A 22,768-nucleotide genomic window follows, 5' to 3' on the forward strand; every position below is an offset into this window, starting at 1 on the left:
TCCCAACCTCTGGTTCCGCTTTTCTCTGGGCTCACCTCTCCTGCACATGGACTTCCTGTGGGTACAGGACATGGACTCAAGCCTCCTGGCTTCACTACCAGAGCCCAGAGGCAGGAGTTGGTGTTTGCTGCTGATTCCAGCAGAAAAAACAACAACAAAGTTTTAGGGAAGACTCATATTGGCCCAACTTGGGTCATGTACAATCTTAGGAATGTACATGTCGCACACGCACTCTGCTCGGGACTGACCACTGTGGACGCGTGGGGGCAAAGCGCTGGGCAGCCAGGAACACAGTCTCCACCAAGATCTATCAGTGCCCTTTTGTGCATGGAGCTGGGACACCCAAGCCGCACTCCCTAAGGGAGGGAGGCCAGGGTGTGGATATGCTCATCACACAAAGTGCTCCTGGGAAACCAGACAAGCCCTGAATGAAAGAAATCCCTTTGAGATCAACAGGTAGAAGCTGGGTGTTTCTGAGGCAGGGTCAGGCCAACCAGAAATATGGTATCTACAATCCATCCCCCTTAACGGTGGGAAACAAACCCTTCTAATGGGCATGTGAGGTGAAGGGCAGCAAACATGTATTGAATTTTCCGGTCACTGAATGCCCTCTAGATGTCATCTACCCAGAGGTTCTGTTCAGGTGGCTCTGGCTAAAGGAATGTCCAACTGTCCAGACAGCTACTCTAGGCTCCCTGCTTCAAGTTCGTTGTTTTATGGAGGCTCAGAGAACGGGATTTGAAGATCTTTGTGGGTCATAGGGAGTGGAAGAAAAACAGAGGGGGATGAATTCATGACAAGGCTCTCAACCTGGAATAGTGGGCCGCCTTCCAGGGTCCATGAACTCTTGTCACTGAGTGCAGGAAATGGAATGTTCATTTCCTGCAGAAACGATCCACACCACTCATCAGATTCTCAATGGGTTCGGCCCCGAAAGGGTTAAGAACTGCCATTGTAAAAGAAGGTAGCTCAGCTTCCATGAGCTCCCAAAGAGGAGCTTGGATTTTTTTCCCTTGACTTTCCTGGTGTCACCAAGTGGACAGATTTCTCATCTCTACGGCAGTTCCAGTATTCCCTAAGTGGAGCGGAAGGCACAGAACTCCACAATCCTTGCAGTCTTGTGTGGTAGAAAAAACGGGAGAAATCTGGGCCCACGTCCTAATGAGGCCATTTACCAGCAGGTGACTCAACCTCAATGAGCTGATTTCCTCATCGACAAAGGGAGGATAGTAACATTCTCACACCAACCCTGTTATAGACGGAAACGATGAATGTAGAGAGCTTTCCCCTTTCCTTCCCATTAATAATCAACACTAACATTATTGAGCCTTTCCTATTTGCAGTAACAGTGCTAAGTGCTTTTAGGGACGTTGTATCACTTAATCTTCACAGAAGTCCCATAGAGTAGGTAATATTACTATCCTCATTTTTTAAAAATGTGGAGGGGGTAGGATTGAGGCTTAGCGGTCCAGCACCTTACCACTGGGAAGTAGAGCTGGCTGACTCGAGGCCGTCCTAACCCAGGGTTCTCCTCCATCCCTCCTCCCACCCACCTGCACACACCACGCGAGAAGCTGAAAGCACTCAGACAGCAGCTGCAGCTGTTGCTACTGGGGTGATCTGGATAATGAGGGGAAAAGCCTTATACACTGAGTCCCTGACACGTCAGGCATGTGACAATGATCTCATTTGGTTAGGCTTTCATCATAGCTCTTGTGACAAGCACATACTGTCAACCTTGCTGTCTTTGGCTCCATGTGACAAACACAGGGGAGGGGTAGGGTCACATGCCTGGTTCCAGGTCACACCATGGTCATGGGCTTAGCTGGAAATTAGGAAGTTGGGCTCATCTTCACAAATGACAGGCACCACTAGCCTAAGGCAATCAACTCAGGCTAAGGACAGAAGCTACGAGAAGCGTGACCAGAATCATGCAGTTTTCTGAACCGTTATTTATTTCCAATCACTCCCACTTCTTCACCCTGGAGTAGCTGCACTATATCAAGGAAGGGGTCCCCAGCTTCACAAAGAAGGGGGTCAGCCCCCATTTCAGACTTCCTGTGCTGGAAGGTGGTCCAGTAGGGCTGAGGGAGCTTGGGAAGGCCCCCGACTTAGGGCAGGGTGGGCCACACTGTGCTGGCCCCGCTCCGAGGCTCTGCCCAGCTTCTCTGGCAGGGAAGCAGGGGCTGCTGCCATCACCCACCTAATTCCCACCATGCGTTGCGGGCTGGAAAGGCACTAATGAGAGCTAATGCTGGAAAGGAACTTATTAGAAGCTCTACAATTTGGGCCTGAATCCTCCAATCAGTCATGCAGAGGCAGCTGATGAAGCAAATCTGCCTCACACTGCCACAGCGGGAATGAAGTCGTACACAGGAGCCTTTCAAAGATGGAGACTTTGCTCACCAGCTTCGGAAAGAGAAAAAAGATGAGTGAGGAGAACAGCCTGGTGCTTCCTCCCTTCTGGATGGCAGTGCCCCCTCGGTCCACATCATCCCGCCTGTGGTCAGTTGTGGCTGCCGCTGCCAAGGGCAGGCCGCCTGGTGCTGGGAGGCGCTCTATCACTGACGAGCAGCTGGGGCAGGGCAGGGGGGCTGGGAGCTGGCTGGGCTCATTTGTTGGCCACGGCAGAAAGCTGGTCTCGGATGCGGCCCAGCCCATCTAACATAGTGTCCAGAGTTTCCTTGCTCAGCTCCATGGTGACAGCTGAGACGGAGGGTTTGTCCCCACACAGACTAGGATCTTCCTGGATCTGAAAAGAGAACACGGTCCAGAAGTCAAAGCTGCCTGCCTCTTCTCCTACCGCCCTGTAGGTGAGCCTTTCCTACCCCGTTCTGGGGAACCTCTGACGAGAGGCTCTTTGCTCACAAGTTACCGGCGGTCCTAGCCCTGGAGTCATTTAGCAACTGGGAGAGGGAAGGGGATGTCTCAAGAGGCTGGGCTCAGTCTCCATGTGCAAGGAGTGCTCAGGGCAGATCAGAGAGCCAAGGGTCTGACCCCCTAACTCTCAGTGAGACAACATTACATGTATTCATATTGGTAAGTTACGCAGGAGGCTGTAGGGCTATATACATCCATTGGGATGCCGGGAAAACATCACATCTTCTACTTATATTTATTTGTATCTTTTTTAAAAAGTGAGTTTTAGTAATATTTAAACTTAGTTGTTAGAGGCACCCTTACATTTTCATGTTCTTGTAGGTGTTGAGTTTCTGGGTGTCTAAGTAAATGCAGCATTACATTACCTCGTTTTAACTAAACAAATCTTCAAATAGATATGTGGCTTGAAAAGATCCCTGAAAAGAGCTGTAAAGTGAAGGTAACACCAATGAGGCAAAGAGTGTGAGAACGAGAAAATGAAGAACTGACTCTTCTCCAGCTGCTGACAGGCGCTCAGTCTGGCACGTTACAAGTGACAGAGTGATCGTGCTGACAAGCAGTTGGCTATACTATACCAAAATTATCAAGAAGGCAATTTGAAATCTGAATGCACACTCTTAAACTTTCCTGTAGGTCTGCAAGGTAACCTTTAGGTATCAGCAAATTGCTTTAAAAATTTATGTTTTGTGTGTATCTTATCATTTTAAAATTTCTACTTTTGGTAGATGTTTTATTATGTCTACAATATGTTAATACAGTAGGACACATACAATTTGCACATAAATACTGCATGGGGGGGTGCTTTAATTGTTTTCATTTATGGGGTTAGAGATCCCTAAGCGTTGGAGACTGGTAGTTTCGATGGCCCACAGGGGTGCCGAGTCACCACTGCCCCCCCTTTCCTCCTGGTGGGGATGACAGCGGACGTACCTTCAGCTGCAGCAGGCAGGTGGGCACAGCCATGCGGCTGATGCTGTCTGAGGCCGTTTTGATGTCCACTCTCCAGTCCAGGTCGACCAGGCGTGGCAGGGAGACTGTGGAGGGGACAGCTGCACTCAGAGCTCAGGCCGCCCACTTTACCAAGCCGTTATTCTGTGACAGGCAGCTCTAAGGGCTGTACCTGTGCAGTGCATCTGATCCGACAGTAAGTCTCTGAGGCACACAGATGGGGTCCAAGACCCCAGCAAGTCACAGGCCTCACCACTGCTCCGTGCCAGCTGCACATAGTAATGTTCACGGTGGGGAGCATCTCCAGACTTCTGTCTGAACACCTAGCCCTCAGATGTCAGGACAGAATGAGAAATGACACGAAGCAGAGAAGCTGAGGTTATGGTCTGAGTCTAAGGAAATGTGTAGCTTCAACAATAGTGGAAAGAGTTTTTGTTTGAGATAGACTTGGCTGAAAGATGGGTTCTCCCACTTGTTTAACCTCTGAGCCTCTGTTTCCTGATCTGTAAAATGGGGATAATCTTAGTCCAGTTCCCAGGGTTGTGGGGAAGAGTAAATGAGTTAATGCAGGTACAAATCTTCAGCACAGTGACAGGCTCAGAGTAAGTTTCATGACCATTTATTAAACATCCACTTCTATTCAATCTTTCGAACTAATTTCAGTTATGGTTTTTACCCAATGGAAATATAATTATTTTAAGTATTTCACTTTCTGGTATATATATGTGTGTGTGTTTTTTGTTTGGTTTTTTTTTTTTAACAACATGCCTATATTCTATTAAGTTTATAATCAGAAAAAAAATTAAAAAGTGGAATTAAAAAGAAAACCAACATACACTGTTTGATTTAGGGTCATCAGGTTGAGTCACTTTGATTTTTGGTAAAAACTCTGGCCATTTGTCAGATAAAGAGCTGGGGCGGGGAAGGAGGAGAAAGGAGGAAAAGGCAGATTACTTGGTACTCACTCAGATTTGCTTGGGCTTCAGTTCTCCAAGTAGATCTGTTTAAGAGGGAAAGATGAGGTAAAAATGATAGAAAGGGGATGACAATTAAGTCTTCTGATAATGAGAGGCCTGAGGACCTGAGCCTTTGCCCTCTCTGTGCTCTTCAAGCCTGTAATCACCTGACAGGAAAGGACATAGGAATGGCTAGCTTCAATGAGCAGCTGTTTGTTTGTGTTGTAAAGCTCAGTGATGTTAAGGCCACAAGTGCTCTTAGATGGTTTTCACAGCTTAGGGTGGAAAAAGGCTCAGTGCACTGTAATCCTACTGTGCTATCATTCTCAGAGACAAAACACAGACCAACCAAGTCTCTTTTTATTGAGCAGCTACTACACAATGCATTGCTTTTTATGCAAAATACACCCAAATAGACCTGTCTAATGCTATAGCAAACATCATAGTGAGATGCCAAACAGAGTCAGAATCAAACATGGTCATGTATGAGAAAGTATCTTAATGAACAACAAAATCCTTTGTACCTAGGCATTATCTGTTATTGTACCAGTGTCTGTTCAAGCCTGCTGCTAGCCAACAGTTAACCAATTCTGATTAAATTGTATGTGTTTATAAGGATTTTCCTGGACAAGAAAATATACAGATAACTCACAAAAGAAATAAAAATGACCAATAAACATAAAAAAACATATGGGACATCACTGGTAGCAAAGATATATAAATTAATATGAGGTACCATTTGCCACTTGTGAAACTGGGAAAAAATGTAAAACAAATTCCATCAGTACTGGTGAAGGTTTGGGAAGAATGGCACACTCGTGTTCTACTGGTGTAAAAATAGTTGGTGCAACCTTTCTGATGGTCAACTTGATAATATAAAGCAGAAGCCTCAATACGTCCATTGCCTTTAACCCAGTAAGGAAATAATTAAGCAGGTGAACAAAGTTTGTATGACAAATTGTTCACTGAAGTGAAAATGGCCAATAGCCTACATGTCCAACACTTGGGAGTTTCTTAATTATACAGAATTTCTTCATATAATGGAGCATGGTTAGCCATTAATAATATTGAAGGTAAATATTTATTAACCTGAAATACCATGAATGTTAATACTGTTAACTGAAAACAAGCAAGTTATAAAATAGCAGGATCCCATTGTGTTAAAAACAATCCTCTCTGTATGTGTAAATGGAAAAAGTAACCAAGTCTCAAAAGGCGCCCCAGGAAGGAATTAATACTGCTAGCCATCTGGGTGGTTTTCCTGTGTTTGCTTTTCAAGAATGAACATACTATTTCTAGGACAGGAATAAAAAATGTAAGTATCACAAGGACTCTAAGAAGTGAGCACTTACACGTGTTCCAGGATGATTTTTGTCAGCAGGTTTTTGAGGTTTTGGTGGAAATTTTCAGGAAAGAGAGCCAGAATCGCCTCGGCAGAGGACAGGTCACGGAATGCCGCCAGCCTGGTGAGGCGGTGCAGAGCCTGGAGTAGCTGCAGGACAGATGGGGAGCCCTGGGTGGTGAGGAGAAGTGGGGCAGAGGGCAGGGGACAGGGCTGTACCCCCTGCCTGCCACACACTGCCACAGTCATTCAACGGAGTCCCGAGTCCGGAGGCCTGTCGCCGATGCTGATGCCCACGTGCGCTGGCCTGCTTCTAAGCTCACCTGTTGCTTTAGAAGATAGATGCAGCCACCTGCCATAGGAAGCTGTCAACCTGCCAGAAACTCTGCTTGTGGGTAGAGTTAATAAATCCCCTTTTCTTCGGCACAGAATCTAACCTTCAGTTAACTTTCTAGCCCCTGGTAACCCAAGAGAAGTGGGAAGTCAGCTGCGTTACTAGGCAACACTGCATTGGTCCACTACTTCTGGACCGCAAGGACTGCACAGACCCCCAGGGGGCCCACAGCTTTGGGCTTCCCTAAGAGTGGCTGCACGCTCCATGCCAGAACCTGCAACTGCTTATTGAATTGCTACCAGAGATACTGGCCCTGCGGGGTTGGGGTGCTGAATCCAGGATGGCAGAAGTGTCATGGCCTTGCCCCTAGGCTGTCACCTGGGAGGATAAAGAGAACGAACAACTCCAGCCTGGCTGTGTGGACTCTCCCTGTAGAAGAAGTGCCTGGCGCTGCCCTGCTATGACCCTGTCTTCCACCCTATGTCCTTCCCAGTTAATCTGCAGTCCAGTGTGGCTGTGGCTGTCTTGTGAATATAACAATGCCAAGAAGATTCTCTGAAGGTAACTTTCTCTGCTTTAGGCCTTTCTCTGATGCCATTGGAGGTTGCTCAGCTACAGACAGGCGCAGCCCAGAGGTGAGGGGATGTTAGTGGATGCCCCAACCTCTCTGCCCTCCAGGGGACAGGCTGGGGTGTGTTTCACATGGTTTCTTACAAGGTCCCAAGAGTGAGCTCCAGTTGCCCACAGCAGTAACCGCTCATTAACATTCCCTTTTACCAGCTTGTCTCTCTCCGTTTGATTTTCCCTACTCTCTCTTTTGTGCTTTCTAGAATCACCTCCCAAATAACGATCTGCAACCAAGTCTTTGCCTCAGGGTCTACTTTTGGGGAACCCAAACTAAGTCTCCAGCTCACTTCCATAATTTTACTTCTATCTTTTGCTCTTCTACAATGACTTCAATGAACAAAACTTCAGATTAAATAGAATAATATAATATAATATAATATAATATAATATAATATAATATAATATAATATAATATAATAATATGATATAATATAATCAGCAGCAACAGCTTAGGGCGGTTTGGCTAAACTCCTATTTTGGAACCACAACGGCCCTGGGAAGGTCCGGCTGTGAGTGCTCCAGAATTTGAGACACTTGACTCTCCCTCTTGGCCATCGGCTGAGATCAGGTGAGGCCCAGCAGGGCGTCCTCCCCAGCAGTACGCGGACCTGGGAATGTCTGCCCTGTGATCCCTGGAAAGTCTGCCCAAGCGATCCAGCCAACAATTTATCAGCATCGCTAAGTTACAGGTTGAGAAAGAAAATCGTAAAAAAGGTTGGCTTTTGGCCACAGTGTCTAGATAACAAGTCTGCAAAGGAAATGGCCAGGGGCTCTGACTCTGGGTATGGCTCTCTCAGCCATGACTCACTTACCACAAGGAAGTAAAGGTTCAAAGACAACAGTTTTTAAGTTCACTAACATTTAAAAAAAAATCTATTTTAAGTTTGCTATAATGTCAACAGACATTTCAGGGGAAAAATTTCCTTGGACACAGCAACGACTGGGAGGTCAAGAAAGAGACTAATGAGTTGAGAATCCAGTGGCCAAAGGTCATTTCTGAGCACACTTACTTGCTCTGCCTCCTCCTGGGTCACCGACAAGCTGGAACATGTAATATCCAGGAGTTTTCTCGAGCCAAGGGCTGAAGTGGAAAAACTCTCTTGGCATAGCTGTCTGACAACATCTTTCGAGGAGGCCTATAAATTAATTCGCAGATGGGAAAAAAAAAAGACACTGAAAATACATGTTTTAGAACATAATATTGTCTCAGTAATGATGTGACGCCTTTCAGAATCAAAATTTAAAGGTGCATAGGACATTTCCATTTCTGGGAAGATGGAGAAGTACTTTTCCTTATTTTTCTTGTTTAGCACAACACACATCCCTGGGCGCTAGACAGAAAACAGACCTAAGATGACTCTGAAGTGGTGAGGGGAAAAGACAGACCTACTGTGGACTTCACAACCAAGGAATGACAGGGCGGTGAGTTCCCTGGGTTTTCTTTTTGTTCATATGTCCCAGACTTGGAGCTGAAGAAGAGGGCAACCCAATGGGTGCAGAAAGAAAAAAGCTCTAACAAATACCTGATCTCTCTAACCAAAGGACCAAGAGAGGGGCAGCCTAGCAAATGCAAAACCTTAGACAGTAACTGCTCTCCTCTAGCAAGAAATCACAGAAAGAACTGTGACCCTATCCTCACCCATGTCAGCAAAGGATGCGTGGGAAGCCTAAACTCCCACCCTTGTGAGGCTGTAATGAGGTGTCCTAATACCCCTGCCGAAGTGGTATCAAAGACTAAGTAGGGAGCTGGGACCAAGTAGGGAGCTCCCTGCCAGACAGTACCAAGTCCCACCACCTTGTGGTATTAGTAAGGCTAATCTTGAGAAGAAAAAAAGTCTTTAAGAAAAAAAAAATTGAAAGCAACGAAAGAAACGATATCTTATCCATAAGGGAAAACCAATTAGAATGACAGCAGATTTCACATCAGAAACCATGGAGTCAAAAAGGAAGTGACACAATTATTTTTCAGGTGCTAAAAGAAAAGAACTGTCAACCTGGATTCCGACACCCAACAAAATATCTTTCAGGAATGAAGAGGAAATCAAGACAGTCTCAGATGAAAGATAAAGAAAATTTGTCACAAGACCTACTCTAAAGGAATGGCTGAAAGACTTTAGGTATATAAATGTTGAATAACTACTGTGTACACCTAAAACTAACATAATATTGTATGTTAGTTATATTTTATAATAATAAAAATCATTTTAAAAAGAATGGCTAGAAGAAGTTCTTTTAACAGAAAGAAAACAAAATAAATCTTGGAATGTCACAAAGAAAGAACACGAGAAGTAAAAATATGGGTAAACACAACAGGCTTTCCTTCTCCTCTTGTCTAAATTCTACTTGAAAGTTGAAAAAAAATTATACCACTGCCTGATGTGGCTCTAAGTGTATGTAAAGGAAATGTTTAAGGCAATTATATTATAAATGAGCGAAGTAAAGGGATGTAAAGGGAGATAAAATTTCTATACTTCACTCTAATTGGTAAATTGATGACACTGATAGACTGTAATAAGTTATGTATATAAATTTAATAACTAGAGAAATCACTAAAAAGGTTATAAAAAGAAATGCATTTTAAAAAACTACAGATAAATCAAAATGGAATTCTAAAAATTGTTCAAATAATCCACAGGAAAGGTGGAAAAGAAAAAAGAAACAAAAAAAGTAAGAGAACAGACAGGAAACAAAAAAATAAAATGGCAGACTGAAGCTCTAACATATCAATAATTACACTAGTTGTAAATGGTGTAAATATATCAATTAAAAGACAGAAATTGGCAGAGTGTGTTAAAAAGTATGACCAATCAAATGCTGTCTACAAGAAGCTCCCTTCAATACAATGATAGAATAAAAGTAAAATGATGGAAACTGATATATCATGCAAACATTAATCAAGGGAAAGCAAGAGTGGTTACATTAATATCAGATAAAGATTTCACAGCAAAGAAAACTACCAGAGACAGAGAGGAGCGTTATAATATAATGATATAAGGTTCTATTTACCAAGAAGACATCCTAAATGTGTATGCACCCAGCAAGAGAGCTGCAAAATATGTGAAGCAAAAAACAAATAGAACTGAAAGGAAAAATCGACCAATCCACAAAGAGAGTTGGAGATTTCAACATCTCTTTCAACAACTGACAGAACAACTAGACAGATGTTCAACGAGGACACGAAGAACTCAACAACACGATCAATCAATCTCATTGACATTTATGAAACACTACCCAGTAGCAGCAGAATATATATTCTTTTCAAGTGCCCACTGAACATATATCAAGAAAGATCATATTCTGGGCCATAAAACAACCTCAACAAATTGCAAACAATGGAAATCACACAGAGTGTGTTCTCAATGACTACATGGAATCAAACCATAAATCAATAACATAAAGGTGACAAGAAAATGTCCAAACACTTCCAAATTTAAACAACACACTTCTAAATAATCCACAGATCAAAGACGAAGTCTCAAAGAAAATTTTAAAAATTACACTGAATGAATGAAAATGAAAAACAACATACCAAAATTTTTGGGACATAGCCAAGGCAGGGTTGAGAGGAAAACGTACAGCATTAAATACATTTATTAGAAAAGAGGAAAAGTCTCAAATCAATAATCTAAGCTCCCACCTCAGAAACCTAGAAAAAGGGCATAATAAACCAAAAGGAGGAAGGAAAAAAATAAAGAGCAAAAATCAATGAAACTGAAAACAGAATAAAAGAGAAATCAATGGAACATAGAACTGGTTCTTTAAAAACATCACTAAAATTGACAAACCTTTACCAAGATTGAAAAAGTTAAAAAGAGAGGGGACACACACAATGTGAGCTATAGATGATGTATTACAGAATTGTACACCTGAAATCTGTGTAACTTTACTAACAATTGTCACCCCAATAAACTTTAATTTTTTTTTAAGAGACAGGGGACACAAATTACCAGTATCAAGAACAAAACAGGGCACATATCACTACAGACTCCACAGATTTCAAAAGAAAAATAAGAAAATAACTCTATACACATAAATTTGACAGTTTAAATGAAATTGATCAATTCCTCAAAAACAACAACCTGCCATAGCTCTTCCAATATGAAACTGATAATTTGAATAGCCCTACAACTACTAAGGAAATTGAATTCATAACTTTAGAACTCCCCAAAAAAGAAATGTCTAAGCCCAGACAGTTTTACTGGACAATTCTAACAAACGTTTAAAGAAAGAATTAACTCATTCTACACAATCTTTTCTACAAAACAGAAGAGGAGGGAACATTTCCCAATTTATTTCATAAAGCTAATATCACCCTGATACCAAAATCAGACAGATTATACAAACAAAACTACAGACCAATATCCCTCATAAAAATAGATGCCAAACCCCTTAACAAAATATTAGCAAATAGAACTCAGCAATATATAAAAGGGATTGGTTATTCACTACAACCAGATTGAATTTATTCCAGGGATGTGAGGTTAGTTCAATATTTGAAAATCTATGTAATCCATCATATTAATAGCCTCAAGAAGAAAATCACATAATATCAATCAAGTCAGGGAAAGCAGTTGACAAAACTCAACATCCACTCTTGATGAAAACTCTCATGAATATAGGAACAGAGGGGAACTTCTTTAACTTGAAAGAACATCTACAATAAGCCTAGAGATAACATTATGCTTAATGGTGAAAGACTAACGTTGGGAATAAGGTAAGATGTCTGCTTTCACCACTCGTATTCAATGTAGTGCTGAAAATTCTAGCCATTGAAATAAGACAAGAAAAAAAAAAGGTATACAGATCTGAAAGGAAGAAATAAAACTGTCCCTATTTTCAGATAACATGATTGTCTATGCAGAAAGTCCCACGGAATGTACAAAAATAAGTAGAATAAGTGAGTTCAGCAAGTTAGCAGATACAAGATAAACATACAAAAATCAGTTGTATTTCTATATATGCAAGGAACAAGTGGACACTGGAATTAAAAATACAACATCATTTGCAATTGCTTGAAACAAGAAATCTTCAAAACATACAAGACTTGCATGCTGAAAATTATACAACATACATGAAAGAAATCAAAGATCTAAATAAATGGAGAGACATATCATAATCATGGATTGGAAGATTCAACACACTAAAGATGTCAACTCTCCCCTCATTGACATACAGGTTTAAGGTAAATCCTGCGCAACGACTTGCCCGGGACCACACAGAAAGGTAGTGGCAGAATCGTGGCTCCAAATCAAGGTCCGTTTATTCCCAATTCCTGTTCCGCCTAAAATCCCAGGGACAAGGGCCCGTCTCACATGGTCGCAGCCCCTCCAATTTACCTTCAGCAGGCTCTGGAGCGCAGCAAAGTTTTCTGCTGTCAACGCAGCCATCTTCCTCGGGTCATGTGATCGCTTCCCTGGGAGAAGCGCTGTCACGTGGTCCTGATGGCCGCCGCGGGGCATGCTGGGGGCTGTAGTTCTTCAGGGTGGCGGGAGCTGCCTCTCTTGTGGTGCTGCGGAATGGGGAGGAGCCAAGTAGGGCGAGCTGGCTGGGTGGCCCAGCCAGGCGACTCGAAGGTGGTGGGATAGGGAGGATGCGGACGCAGGATGGTTTTCGAGGGAGGAAAACTCGGCTTGTTTACTTACCAGATCGGGGAAACTCTGATTTTTCCTTTGACCCAAGTGGATGGGATGGCTGATTTGAGGAATGCCCCTGCATTGGCAGTCACCTTGGAAACATAGCTGTTCAGGAGTGATCAGTGTACCTGGATGCTTGGAATTAAAATGTGGCTGTGCATATCGGAATTCTTGGAATTTATCCCCCCTTCCCCATCTCGAAGAATGTAAAATTTCTTTCACGTTCTAGTTTCCTTCTGTACGGGGTAGATAGGATCTGGTATCATTTGCCTTGTCCAGGTGGGTAAACTGAATCACTTAGGGTTTTGGGGTTACTTTCCTGTAGTCCTAGGGGATGTCTTGTTTGAAAGAGCAGGTGAGGAAGTGTTTGGGAGAGGTAGGGAGGGAAGGAATCGAATGAAAGGTATTCCCTACGAGGTTCCTAGTACACCTATAGCGGGGGTGGTTCATGGAAATTATTTATTCAACAAGGTAGTTACAGTGAATGTGACAACTGCTTTTGGGTGGGCAGTACAGGAATCTGATTTGCCCAGGGCTCAGAGGTGCTACCTTAAAAACAGGCTGAAATGGTAGCGTCCTGGAACCTGGTTTTTAAGGAACCAACTCTCCTCTGCACCCCAAGCCCACAGCCTCTGGCATTTCTCTTATCCACCTTTAGTATCTGCTTGGCTCTTTCATTTCCTAAACCCACTTCCTTAGCAGAATTTGGCTCAAAACATGTTCTGATTTCAAGCTAAAGAAAGACTGTCTAATTGTGAAATTCCAGAAATTGGAAGCTGCTAAGGATGTTTGTTCCTCTGCCATCTACTCCCTTCTCTCCTATTTTCTGTGAGGGTGTTGTTCCAGCCCAGGAAAATAATCCCAGGTTGTCTGAGGATGAACCCATACCTGGACTAAAACATTTGAGAACCACATTGTCCTGGAGTCCTGTGTCCCCCTCTCTTTTGTAGCCTTTCCCTCGTCTCTTCTCCAAGGAGCCATATGGCTTGATTCTTGTTTTCTGCCATAAACCACTGTAAGCTTTGGGTTTAACTCCTTCCTGTATTCATAGGGGCCAGCCCAGTGCTTTGAGTGAATTGATTTTGAACCATATCCACAAAGTGCTCAGACTAAGATTAATTTCTGTGACTTTTTTTGTGGGGACAGTGCCTTATCATTTGCAGGACTGTGCTTTCTTGCCTTCCTTTAGAAAGATGAGCAGTGTCGTCGTCACCAGCTTTCAAGATGGCCCCCAATGATCCCGGCCTCCAGGTAGTCACATCCTCGCATCCACACTGTGCCAAGATTGGTCTGTGTGACCAAAAGCAGATGGCAGAAGTGATGGTATGTCACTACCGGGATTAGTTATAAAAGATTGCAGCTCCTTGGTGCTCTCTAGTGTACTGGCTCTCTTTTTCTTGAGTCTCTTGCTCTGGGGAAAGCAAGCTGCCATGTTGTATGCAGTCCTCTGAAGAGGCCCATGAAGCAAAGAAGTGACGCCTCTGATCCATACCCAGCAAGAAACTAAGGTCTTCTAGAAACCTCATTACTGAGTTTAGAAGCAGATTCTCCAGCCCCAGTACAGCCTTGAGATGACTGTAACCTTCGCCAACATCTTGACTATAACCTCATGAGAGAGTCTGTGCCCGAACCACCCGGGTAAGCCACTCCTGGATATCTGAACTTCAAAACTGTAGGATTATAAATATTTGTTGTTTTAAGCTACTAAGTTTTGAGGCAATTTGTTACGCAGCAATAATAACTAATACATGGAGGCAATAACGCAGAGGGACTTCAGAGTTCAACCTAACTGCATACGTTATTAGCCATACCTTGAATAAATTCTTGAACTTCTCTGAGCCTGTTTGCACATGTGTAAAATGATGTTGATCACACCTGTTTCGGAAAGCAGAGCTGAGTACTAGGTGCAACCCCAGTGGGAGGATACCAGCTCTCTTTGCCCTCGTGGGCAGCTATATGAGAGGATCCCTTGGGCTCCAGTCTGCCAGGCCGAGCCTCAAGCCTGCAGCGTGTCATCCCATTTTTGCAAGGCTTGCCAAGTTGCCACTACCATGTTGCTTTTAAAGGTTTTCCTATAGTCTGGGGAGCTTCCAGCAATTCCTAAACATAAACACTTTTATGGGAAGGAACAGAACAGAATGTTAGAGTTCATTTCTATAATTTGGTCCCCCTGCCCAGTTTTTCTTAGGCCTAATCTGATTTCTTTTCAATACTGGGTATATGAATTTGTGCTTGCTTTCATTTATTTAATAAACTTGCTACTTGCCAGCCTCCATTCTAAGCCTCTTACACATTTATTGATTTATTTACCTCTCATAACACTCCCACGTGATACACACACACACACACACAAAACTATTATTTTCCCATTTTACATATGGAAAATCTGAGTCACAGGGAAGTTAAGTAACTTGCCCCAGGTCACACAGCTAAGTAGTAGCAGAGCCCATATTCAAACTTGAGCAGTCTGACTCCACAGTCTATGCTGTTAACCACCAAGCTGTACATGTCTCCTTGTCTTTACGTAGCTAAAAATTCATACTTCCTCTGTCTGGATGTCTGACTACCTTCCCGAGGGGTCAAGTGTAATCAGTCAACCCAGTGGTATGGTGAGGATAATATGATGGGTAGAAGTGGTAACTTGGGCTTTGGAAAAACTCAGGTTCAATTCCCGGCTCCTGTGTACTTCTGGCAAGTTGTTTCATGTCTCTGAACCTGTTTCCTCATCTGTAAAATGGGAACAAAAATGATTAAAATATCTTTTGACCTTTAGAAGGACCTCAAGGAAGACTTATACCCAAAAGAGGAAGGATTATTTATCTGGTGACTTTGTTCTAGCCACTGGCAGCACTAAAGGGCAGAGCTTTCCTGTGCTATGGGAAAAGCTTTGCACTAGGGTGACCAACCACCTCCCACCTCAGTTTTCCTAGGAATGAGGGATTTCCTGGGATCCAGGACTTTCAGTGCTAACACTGGGACAGCCCTGGGCAAACCACGCCAGTGAGTCACCCTCGTATGAACCCTGAGCCTTTGAGGAAAAACATCCATGTAGAATGCTTGTCCTGTCTTCTCAAGTGGAGCTGATGTGAAGAGAGTGATGTGGATGCAGAATTTTTAATAGAAGGTGATTAAGGGCAGCAATCTAAGTTTTGGGGGTTCTTTTTTGGTAATGACTTTACTGAGACGTAATTCACATATACAATTTACTCAAAGTGTACAATTCAATGGATTTTACTATATTCACAGAATTGTGTACCCATCACCACAGTAATTTTAGAACATACTTACTAGCCCCAAAAGAAACACCACACCCTGTAGCCGGCATCTCCCCAACTCTCTTTATCACACTCCAGCCCTAGGCAACCACTAACCTACTTCTTGTCTGTGTAGATTAGCCCATTCTGGACATTTCATGTAAATGGAATAATGTGGTATGTGGTTTTTTTATTGGTTTATCCCACTTAACCTAGTATTTTCAAGGTCTGTCCACATTGTATCATGTATCAGTACTTCATTCCTCTTGATTGATAAATAATTTCCTTTATTTGGTTATACCACATTTTGTTTATCCATTCATCTGTTGATAGGCTGGATATCTGGCTCTCATGAATAATGAATGCTACTATGAACACTTTTGAACAAGTTTTGGTGTAAATTTATGTTTTCATTTCTATTGCGGTATATACCCAGGAGTTAAATTGTTGGGTCATATAGTAACTCTGTGTTTAACATTTTGAGGAACTGCCAGAATGTTTCCCAAAGTGGTCACACCATTTTACGTTCCCATCAGCATTGTACGAGGGTTCTAATTTCTCCATATCCTCACCAACACTTATTATTATGTCTTTTTGATTATAGCCATCGCAGCGGGTGTGAAGTGGTGTCTCATTCTGAGCAATCTTGGTTTGGAGTGGCGTTTGCATAGCAAGCACATTTTGTCACTTAGGTTCATTAAGGATTATGGGCACCGAAGTCCTGGTTACCTTCTTTATCAGAGGAATGTCTGAAGGAGGCGGATTAGGCCATGGGTCCTGTGGTCCTTCGGGGAGCGTCCCCTTCATTTCCCTGGTTTCCCTTTTCCTCACCCCCATTCATGGACTAAGATGAGGAACCATCCAGGGATGAGGGGCTGCTCTGTGTTTCTCGTCTTATGCTACCTTCTCTAAGCCAAGGAGTGGCTTTGAAGTGACCTGATCTGCTCATGGTAGACTGCAGGCAAATTGGGGACATACACTGGCTTGGAAATGTCACCTGTGTCCAGATCAGGCATCACAAGCTGCATGATTTGGGGTTAACTCTGTACCAACAATGTTTGAGTTAACACAATGTTTAAAAATTGGGACATAAAAATCCAAATTTCTGGGTTTTTTTGTTTTTTTTTTTTTACAAATTAGCTGGCCTAGCCATGCTGTTCCTATCTTTCCACATTGCAGCGTGTGGCTGGAACTGAGTCCTGGCTGACCCCTGAAGACTGCCATCGACTCTCAGATTCCCCATGTCCTCACAAGTCTCTGTTGTGCCACAGTTGACCCTCTCCATACATTTGTCACCTGCCTTCTCCCTGTGAGTGTTTGTTAGTGCCACTTCCCTCAGGGACCTAATGGGGTAAACTTACACCAAAGTGGGCAGCAAGGCTGAATTTGGGGATTTGGGGTTCTGGGTTTCCAGCCCTCTCCACACCATCTCCTCATGAGTCTAAGCAAATTGTCGGGGTAATGTGGACATCTCATTGGTCGCTCATGCTTCTTGAGTGATTTTTATGGGCCAAGTACTGTTCTAAGAGTTTTGCATGTTTTAACTCATTTACACTCACAATAACCCAAATAATCCCCATTTACAGGTGGGAAAACGAACGGTCACAGAAAAAACTTGCTCACAGTCCATGGGTAATTAGTGGCAGAGCCAGGATTCGAAGGCAGGAGCAAATGAGGTCATTGTGTGAGTTTGTTCATACATAATATAGTGTCTGGTCCATGATGCAGTTTCAATGGATGCTACTATGTAATAGTTCGTTTGGCCTTTCCAACGGCTGCTAATATGCTTCATGGCTGGGGGTTGGTCCCAGCCAGGTGCCCCCTCATTAAAACCAAGAGTTGGAGTAGATGATATACGTGTTTGGAGAAATGATACCTGTGATTCTCTTCAGTTCTAACTCTCAATGAGTCTCTGAAAGCTGATTGGAGAAGGGGAGAGGGAGAGGACACCCCTGAGGAGGTGTCCCCCGCTCCCATTGCAGAACACCATGGGCTGGGCGTCCAGTTCCTCGCCCAGCTCTGACCGGCCTGGTGGCTATGACTCCCGCACTCCAGAGCGCTTCAGACCCAGGAGGGCATGGTGGCCTCGTTTCTCATCCTCCCGTCCCCAGGAGTGGCTGATAACACACAGCATTGTTCTCACACACACAGGGCCCCATTGTTCCCCTTCATACACAGAGAGGAGGCTGTAACAATGGCCTTGAATGGCACCTTCCTCTGCTTTCTCCAATGTTACACTTGTTTTGTCAGTTCTGGAATCGGCGAAACAATTATTTCCTGCGTGGGGTGGGGGAAGGTATATCAGCTTGTCATCTTTTCCGCCAGTCCTTAGGAAAAGGATCAGTGGGAACTGAGTGGAGAGCCAGGCCCAAAGAGAGCTGGGGCTATTGAAGCGTTACCATGTCAGGAGGCTGGAAGGTCGAGGGGCTTCACCTCTCCCCTGCGAGGTGGGACCTGCCCTGGAAGAAGGAACCAAATCAGGTAACAGGAGAGAGGCTGATAGCTGTTGGCAGGGAGGGGGCGCTGGAGGCAGTGGCTGAGGGTCCCGCACCAGGAGAATGGGTTTCTGGGTTTAGGACATTCTGTGTGCTTGAGAGCCACTGCCTTCTGCTAAACAAATGAACAAACAAAAGCAACCGAGGTCATGCTGCCTGACCCCTATTCAATGCCTCTGATGTCCTTTGGTGACCAGAAACCTCAGGCCCCATGTGAGTTAATTGAGATGATTGTTTCATTAATAATAGCTGCTATTATTAAGCTCTTCCTGTATGTACTGTATCTGTATACATATTACTTATGTATCTTACTATATTGTATCTTACTATACAACGTGCTTCCCATTCTTGCTTGATTCAAACCCAGGCAGCCTGGTTTAAGAATCTGTGCTTTTCATCACCATGCTCCTTGTGTAAGGTTCTTTACAAGAAACCAAGTTCATCACAAGGTTTCACTTTGAGAGGCTGTGATATATAATGATAATTATGAGTATTGAGTCCTCTGCCAGGCAATATTCTAAGTGTTTCCACCTATTTCCTCATTTATCTCACATAGTAACCATATTGGATGGGTGCTTTTATTATCTCCATTTTGTAGATGAGGAATTTGAAGTACAGAGAAGTTAAGAAACTTGCTCAGGGTCACACAACTGTCAAGTGAGAGCCAGAATTTGAGCTCAGGGCTCTCAGGCTTTATGTGAATCTAAAGCCCTCCCAGCCCCGTGGCTGGTTTCAGTTAGTCTCCTTGTCTGGCTCACTAGAGATGGAGGGTGGTGTTTTGTCTCTGGCTTCAGAGAACATCTGTACCATGGGTTGCAGCTTGAGGAATGCAGCTGCTCTTAAATGGTTTGTCTGTTGTCGTTAGCTTTTGTCTTGCTCGAAGAAGATGGAATTGCTCGATGGTGACAGGGAAGGAGTTTGGAACGATAATAATTGCTCAAGGAATGCCATCATTTATTTGGACAGAGACTGGGCTAAGTTGCCACATATGTAGGAGGACGTATGTTAAATAAACAGGATTCATAAGGTTCAACTTTATTTTTACCTATCACTGCCCCTAAATTTTGTCAATGGAACCACACTCTTTCATTGCCCAGGGATGAAAATTAAGGCTGGTTCATGACTCTTCGGGCTGTGTTTCTCATTCCAACACTGTCTCAGTTTAGCAACTGATATTTCCAGGTCTGTGGAATAACCCAGACCTTCAAACTTCGTTTCAAGTGGAGACTCCTCTTCCTCCTCCAACTGGGGCCTGGAGCTGGGAAAGGCAGTCCGCAGTGAGTCTCTCACTTCCCACTTTATGCTTCCATCTGGCTCACTGAGGATTTGGACCCTTGTCTGGGAGAGGAGGGGAGGAGAGAGAGCAGAGAAAGAAAGGGAGCAGAAGTTCTTACTTGGTAGATACTGTCGTAAGCTGGCATCTCACTGGCTATGCCTGGTGGGTATTTAAACCTGATTCTTTACCTCTTGGCACAATTGTGAGGATTCTTCAGTGACTACCTTCTTTCCTCATCTTTGGGGATTTCTGAACTGCCAGTCCCTTGAAGGTGGTTGCTTAAGACTCTTTCCTCAGTCCCCCGACATCTGAACGGTGCTATATTAGTTTGCTAGGGCTCTATAACAAATATCACCAACTAGGTGCCTTAAACAACACACATGTATTTTCTCACAGTTCTGGAAGCTAAAAGTTCGAGCTCAGGACGCAGGCAGGGTTGGTTTCTTCCAAAGCCCTGCCTTGGCTTACAGGTGACGCCTTCTTCCTGTGTTCGCATATGGTCTTTTGCTCTGTGTGGGCTCGGCTGGTGTCTTTCTGTGGGTCCAAATCCCCTCTTCTTCTAAGGACACTGAACTAGAGCCCATCTTAAGGGCCTAGTTTGAACATATCACCTCTTTAAAGCCTTATCTCCAATCACAGTCGCATCCTGAGGTGCTGGGTGTTAAGGCTTCAACATTCAAAGTTGGTGGGGGGAGGCGGGGCCCACACATCAGCCATAGCTGTGCAGTCAGAGTCTTTCTGTGGAAGAATTCCCACTCCAAAGGATCCACAAGTTTGCCTGTTGCACACCTCTGGCTTGTGGAAAATCCTCCAGTACCCTGGCAAATCCAGCGGCACCACTCCCCCTCGCTCCAGCTGGCCACCCCGTATTGTGGGTTTCTCAGGCATGATTCAGACATCAGCCCTCGGTGATGGCCAAGCTCCCGGGATACAGAACCTTTGAGCTCACTCTTGGGGAGTAAGGAGCGGGAAGTTGGAACTTGCAGAGCGTCTAGTGGTCACTGCAAAACTCCTCCTCTCCTCTCCCACTGTCTTCCTCATCCAACCCTCCCTTGTGGATTGGAAGTGATCCAATAAAGGGGAAACCATTTTCTTTCTTAAGTTCTCACGATGGTGTCACACTCCGTTTGGAATGTGGCATCTAATGTCTTGTGGCTTCAGCACAACCTGAGACTAAAAACGTTTTTCCGTCCTGCTGTGCATGCAGCATCTCATTTAGTTTTCATGGAGACTCCTGTGAGAAAGATAATACCCACGTACAGCCAAAGGAGAAGACTCTGGAGCGCAGAAAGCTTAAGGAATCACTCAAGATAGATTGTTCAACTAGCAGGGGGAATGGCAGTCGAGATTCTGACTTTCATTCACTTCACCGTCACTCTTCTAGGCCTTCACCACCAGGGTTATGAGAGCTTTAGCCTGCTGGATTTTGTTCTGTGCTGGTAAAAATTTCCTTCTGATCAGAATATTAAAAAGGGAAAGCGGTTACATTCTGACCTGTGCTGCAGTTGTAACACAGGGGCTGGTGCCAGGCTGATGTCAGAAACCTTCTCAGGTACAGTGTGAGGAGCTCCGTGCACCAATGGGAGCTCTGCCTGAAACCCCAGCCCCTCCCCTTGTATAACTTAGTGGAATAATGACCTAGGAGCATCTTTTTTTGTAGAAGTGCATAAAAAAGACTTACTGTATTTGGAAAACCCTATTCGAGGCAAAAGGGACCATTGTCTCAGCTTCTATTTCCTACGAGGTGTTTTACCTAAAGATGAATTCAAAATATAAAGGTAATTATTTCTGAGAAAATTTTGTTTAGATTTTTAATTATTGTCTTTGCATAGAAAAAGTCCAGGCCTGCTGTTGCCCATTCTTGCACAATTTCCTGGGAAAGGGAGGACAACCAACGGGCCTGGCAGCCATTTGAAGGCAGCGTGCTGAGGCTGTGCCCGGGGTCCATCTGGTGGCAGTACTGGGTTAGGCTGGGGTGGCATCACGGGCCCAAGGAAAGGATTGAGATGGGCTGGAGCTACAGCTGACTTGGACCAGGGAGGAAGGAGAGGATGGTATTTCTGTTCATCCACTTAGAAAGTATTTAATGAACACCTATTTTGCCCAAGGCCTTTGTGGGCACTCTGCCAAGCGGGAGTGGGAAAAGTGACATTTGAGCTTCTCTCCAGGTTCTCAGAGGAAGGTGAGGTGCCGGAAGGAGGGCATTTGAGGTGGAGGAACTGGCATGAAAAAGGCATGAAAAAGCATAATGTGCTTGGAGACCTGCAGGTGGTTTGAATGGCCAGAGATCCAGGGGGTTGGGGAAGTCAGAGTCAGGACAGGGAGAAGAAAGGCGGTGGGGAGCTGCCAGCTTAGGACCTGAGGCTGGATAGGGAGGCTGGGCCCAGGCTGGGGTAGGAGGGGGGACACAGAGGCCGTCAAGGAGAAAAGCGAACCAAGTGGATTTGTCTTTTACACATTGAGCTCTGAGGCCACACAGGGACACACTGGAGGTGTCAAGACTCAGGGAGCTGGGTGAGGGAGGATGAAGGGCCAAACTGAAACCCTGGCCTCAAGAATTGACATGGGGAGGGGTTAGGCCAATGTGGGAACTGTGTGGGGTCAACAGGGGTAAGCGTCTAGAATGCCCCACTGGTTTCTAACTTGGGACACTGAAGTGATACTACCAAGATGTGTGTGTGTGTGTGTGTGCGCGTGCGTGCGTGTGTGTAAGTGTGCGAGTGTATGCGTGGTGTGTAAGTGTGTGTGTTGTGTGTGTATGTGTGTGTAAGTGTGTGTGTTGTGTGTGTTTGTGTGTACGTGTGAGTGTTGTGTGTGTAAGTGTGAGTGTTGTGTGTGTAAGAGTGTGTTGTGTGTGTATGTGTGGTGTGTGTATGTCTGTGTTAGTGTAAGTGTTGTGTGTATGTGTGTGTGTGTGTGTGTGTGTGTGTGTGTGTGTAGGGGGCCAGCTGGGCTGAGACTGGAGGAAGCTGAGAGCGCTTCTTAGGAGGAGGGATTGGGGCAGGAGCGTTGTTCTTTCTCTC

General features: G+C 44.4%; 2 protein-coding genes across 6 annotated transcripts in view; one reads left to right on the forward strand and one right to left on the reverse strand.

Moving 5' to 3' along the window:
- Positions 1-1,932: 1,932 nt before the first annotated feature.
- On the reverse strand, positions 1,933-12,581 carry COMMD9 (COMM domain containing 9). 2 transcript variants are annotated; one of them, XM_019738615.3, is made up of 6 exons: positions 12,424-12,581; positions 8,098-8,223; positions 6,137-6,276; positions 4,794-4,828; positions 3,811-3,914; positions 1,933-2,752 (listed from the first exon to the last, which is right to left on the reverse strand). In XM_019738615.3, exons 1-6 carry the CDS (start codon positions 12,544-12,546, stop codon positions 2,612-2,614), a joined length of 669 nt encoding a protein of 222 aa, XP_019594174.3. In that variant the 5' UTR covers positions 12,547-12,581; the 3' UTR covers positions 1,933-2,611. The 2 variants fall into 2 exon arrangements, with proteins under 2 accessions (XP_019594174.3, XP_019594173.3); XM_019738614.3 differs by having other exon boundaries at positions 6,137-6,297.
- Positions 12,582-18,279: 5,698 nt separating this feature from the next.
- Positions 18,280-22,768, forward strand: part of PRR5L (proline rich 5 like) — a 129,704-nt gene continuing 125,215 nt past the window's right edge. For 3 of the 4 annotated variants that reach the window (XM_019738570.3, XM_074336218.2, XM_019738571.3), the window contains exon 1: positions 18,280-18,455. The gene's annotated coding sequence lies outside the window, so the exon portion shown is untranslated. Of the gene's footprint in view, positions 18,456-18,662; positions 18,683-22,768 lie in introns of those variants that run through there. The other variant, XM_074336220.2, reaches the window with a different exon arrangement.

The sequence above is a fragment of the Rhinolophus sinicus genome, chromosome 14 (assembly GCF_057876585.1).
Source record: "Rhinolophus sinicus isolate RSI-liver-muscle chromosome 14, RSI-T2T, whole genome shotgun sequence".
NCBI lineage: Eukaryota > Metazoa > Chordata > Mammalia > Chiroptera > Rhinolophidae > Rhinolophus > Rhinolophus sinicus.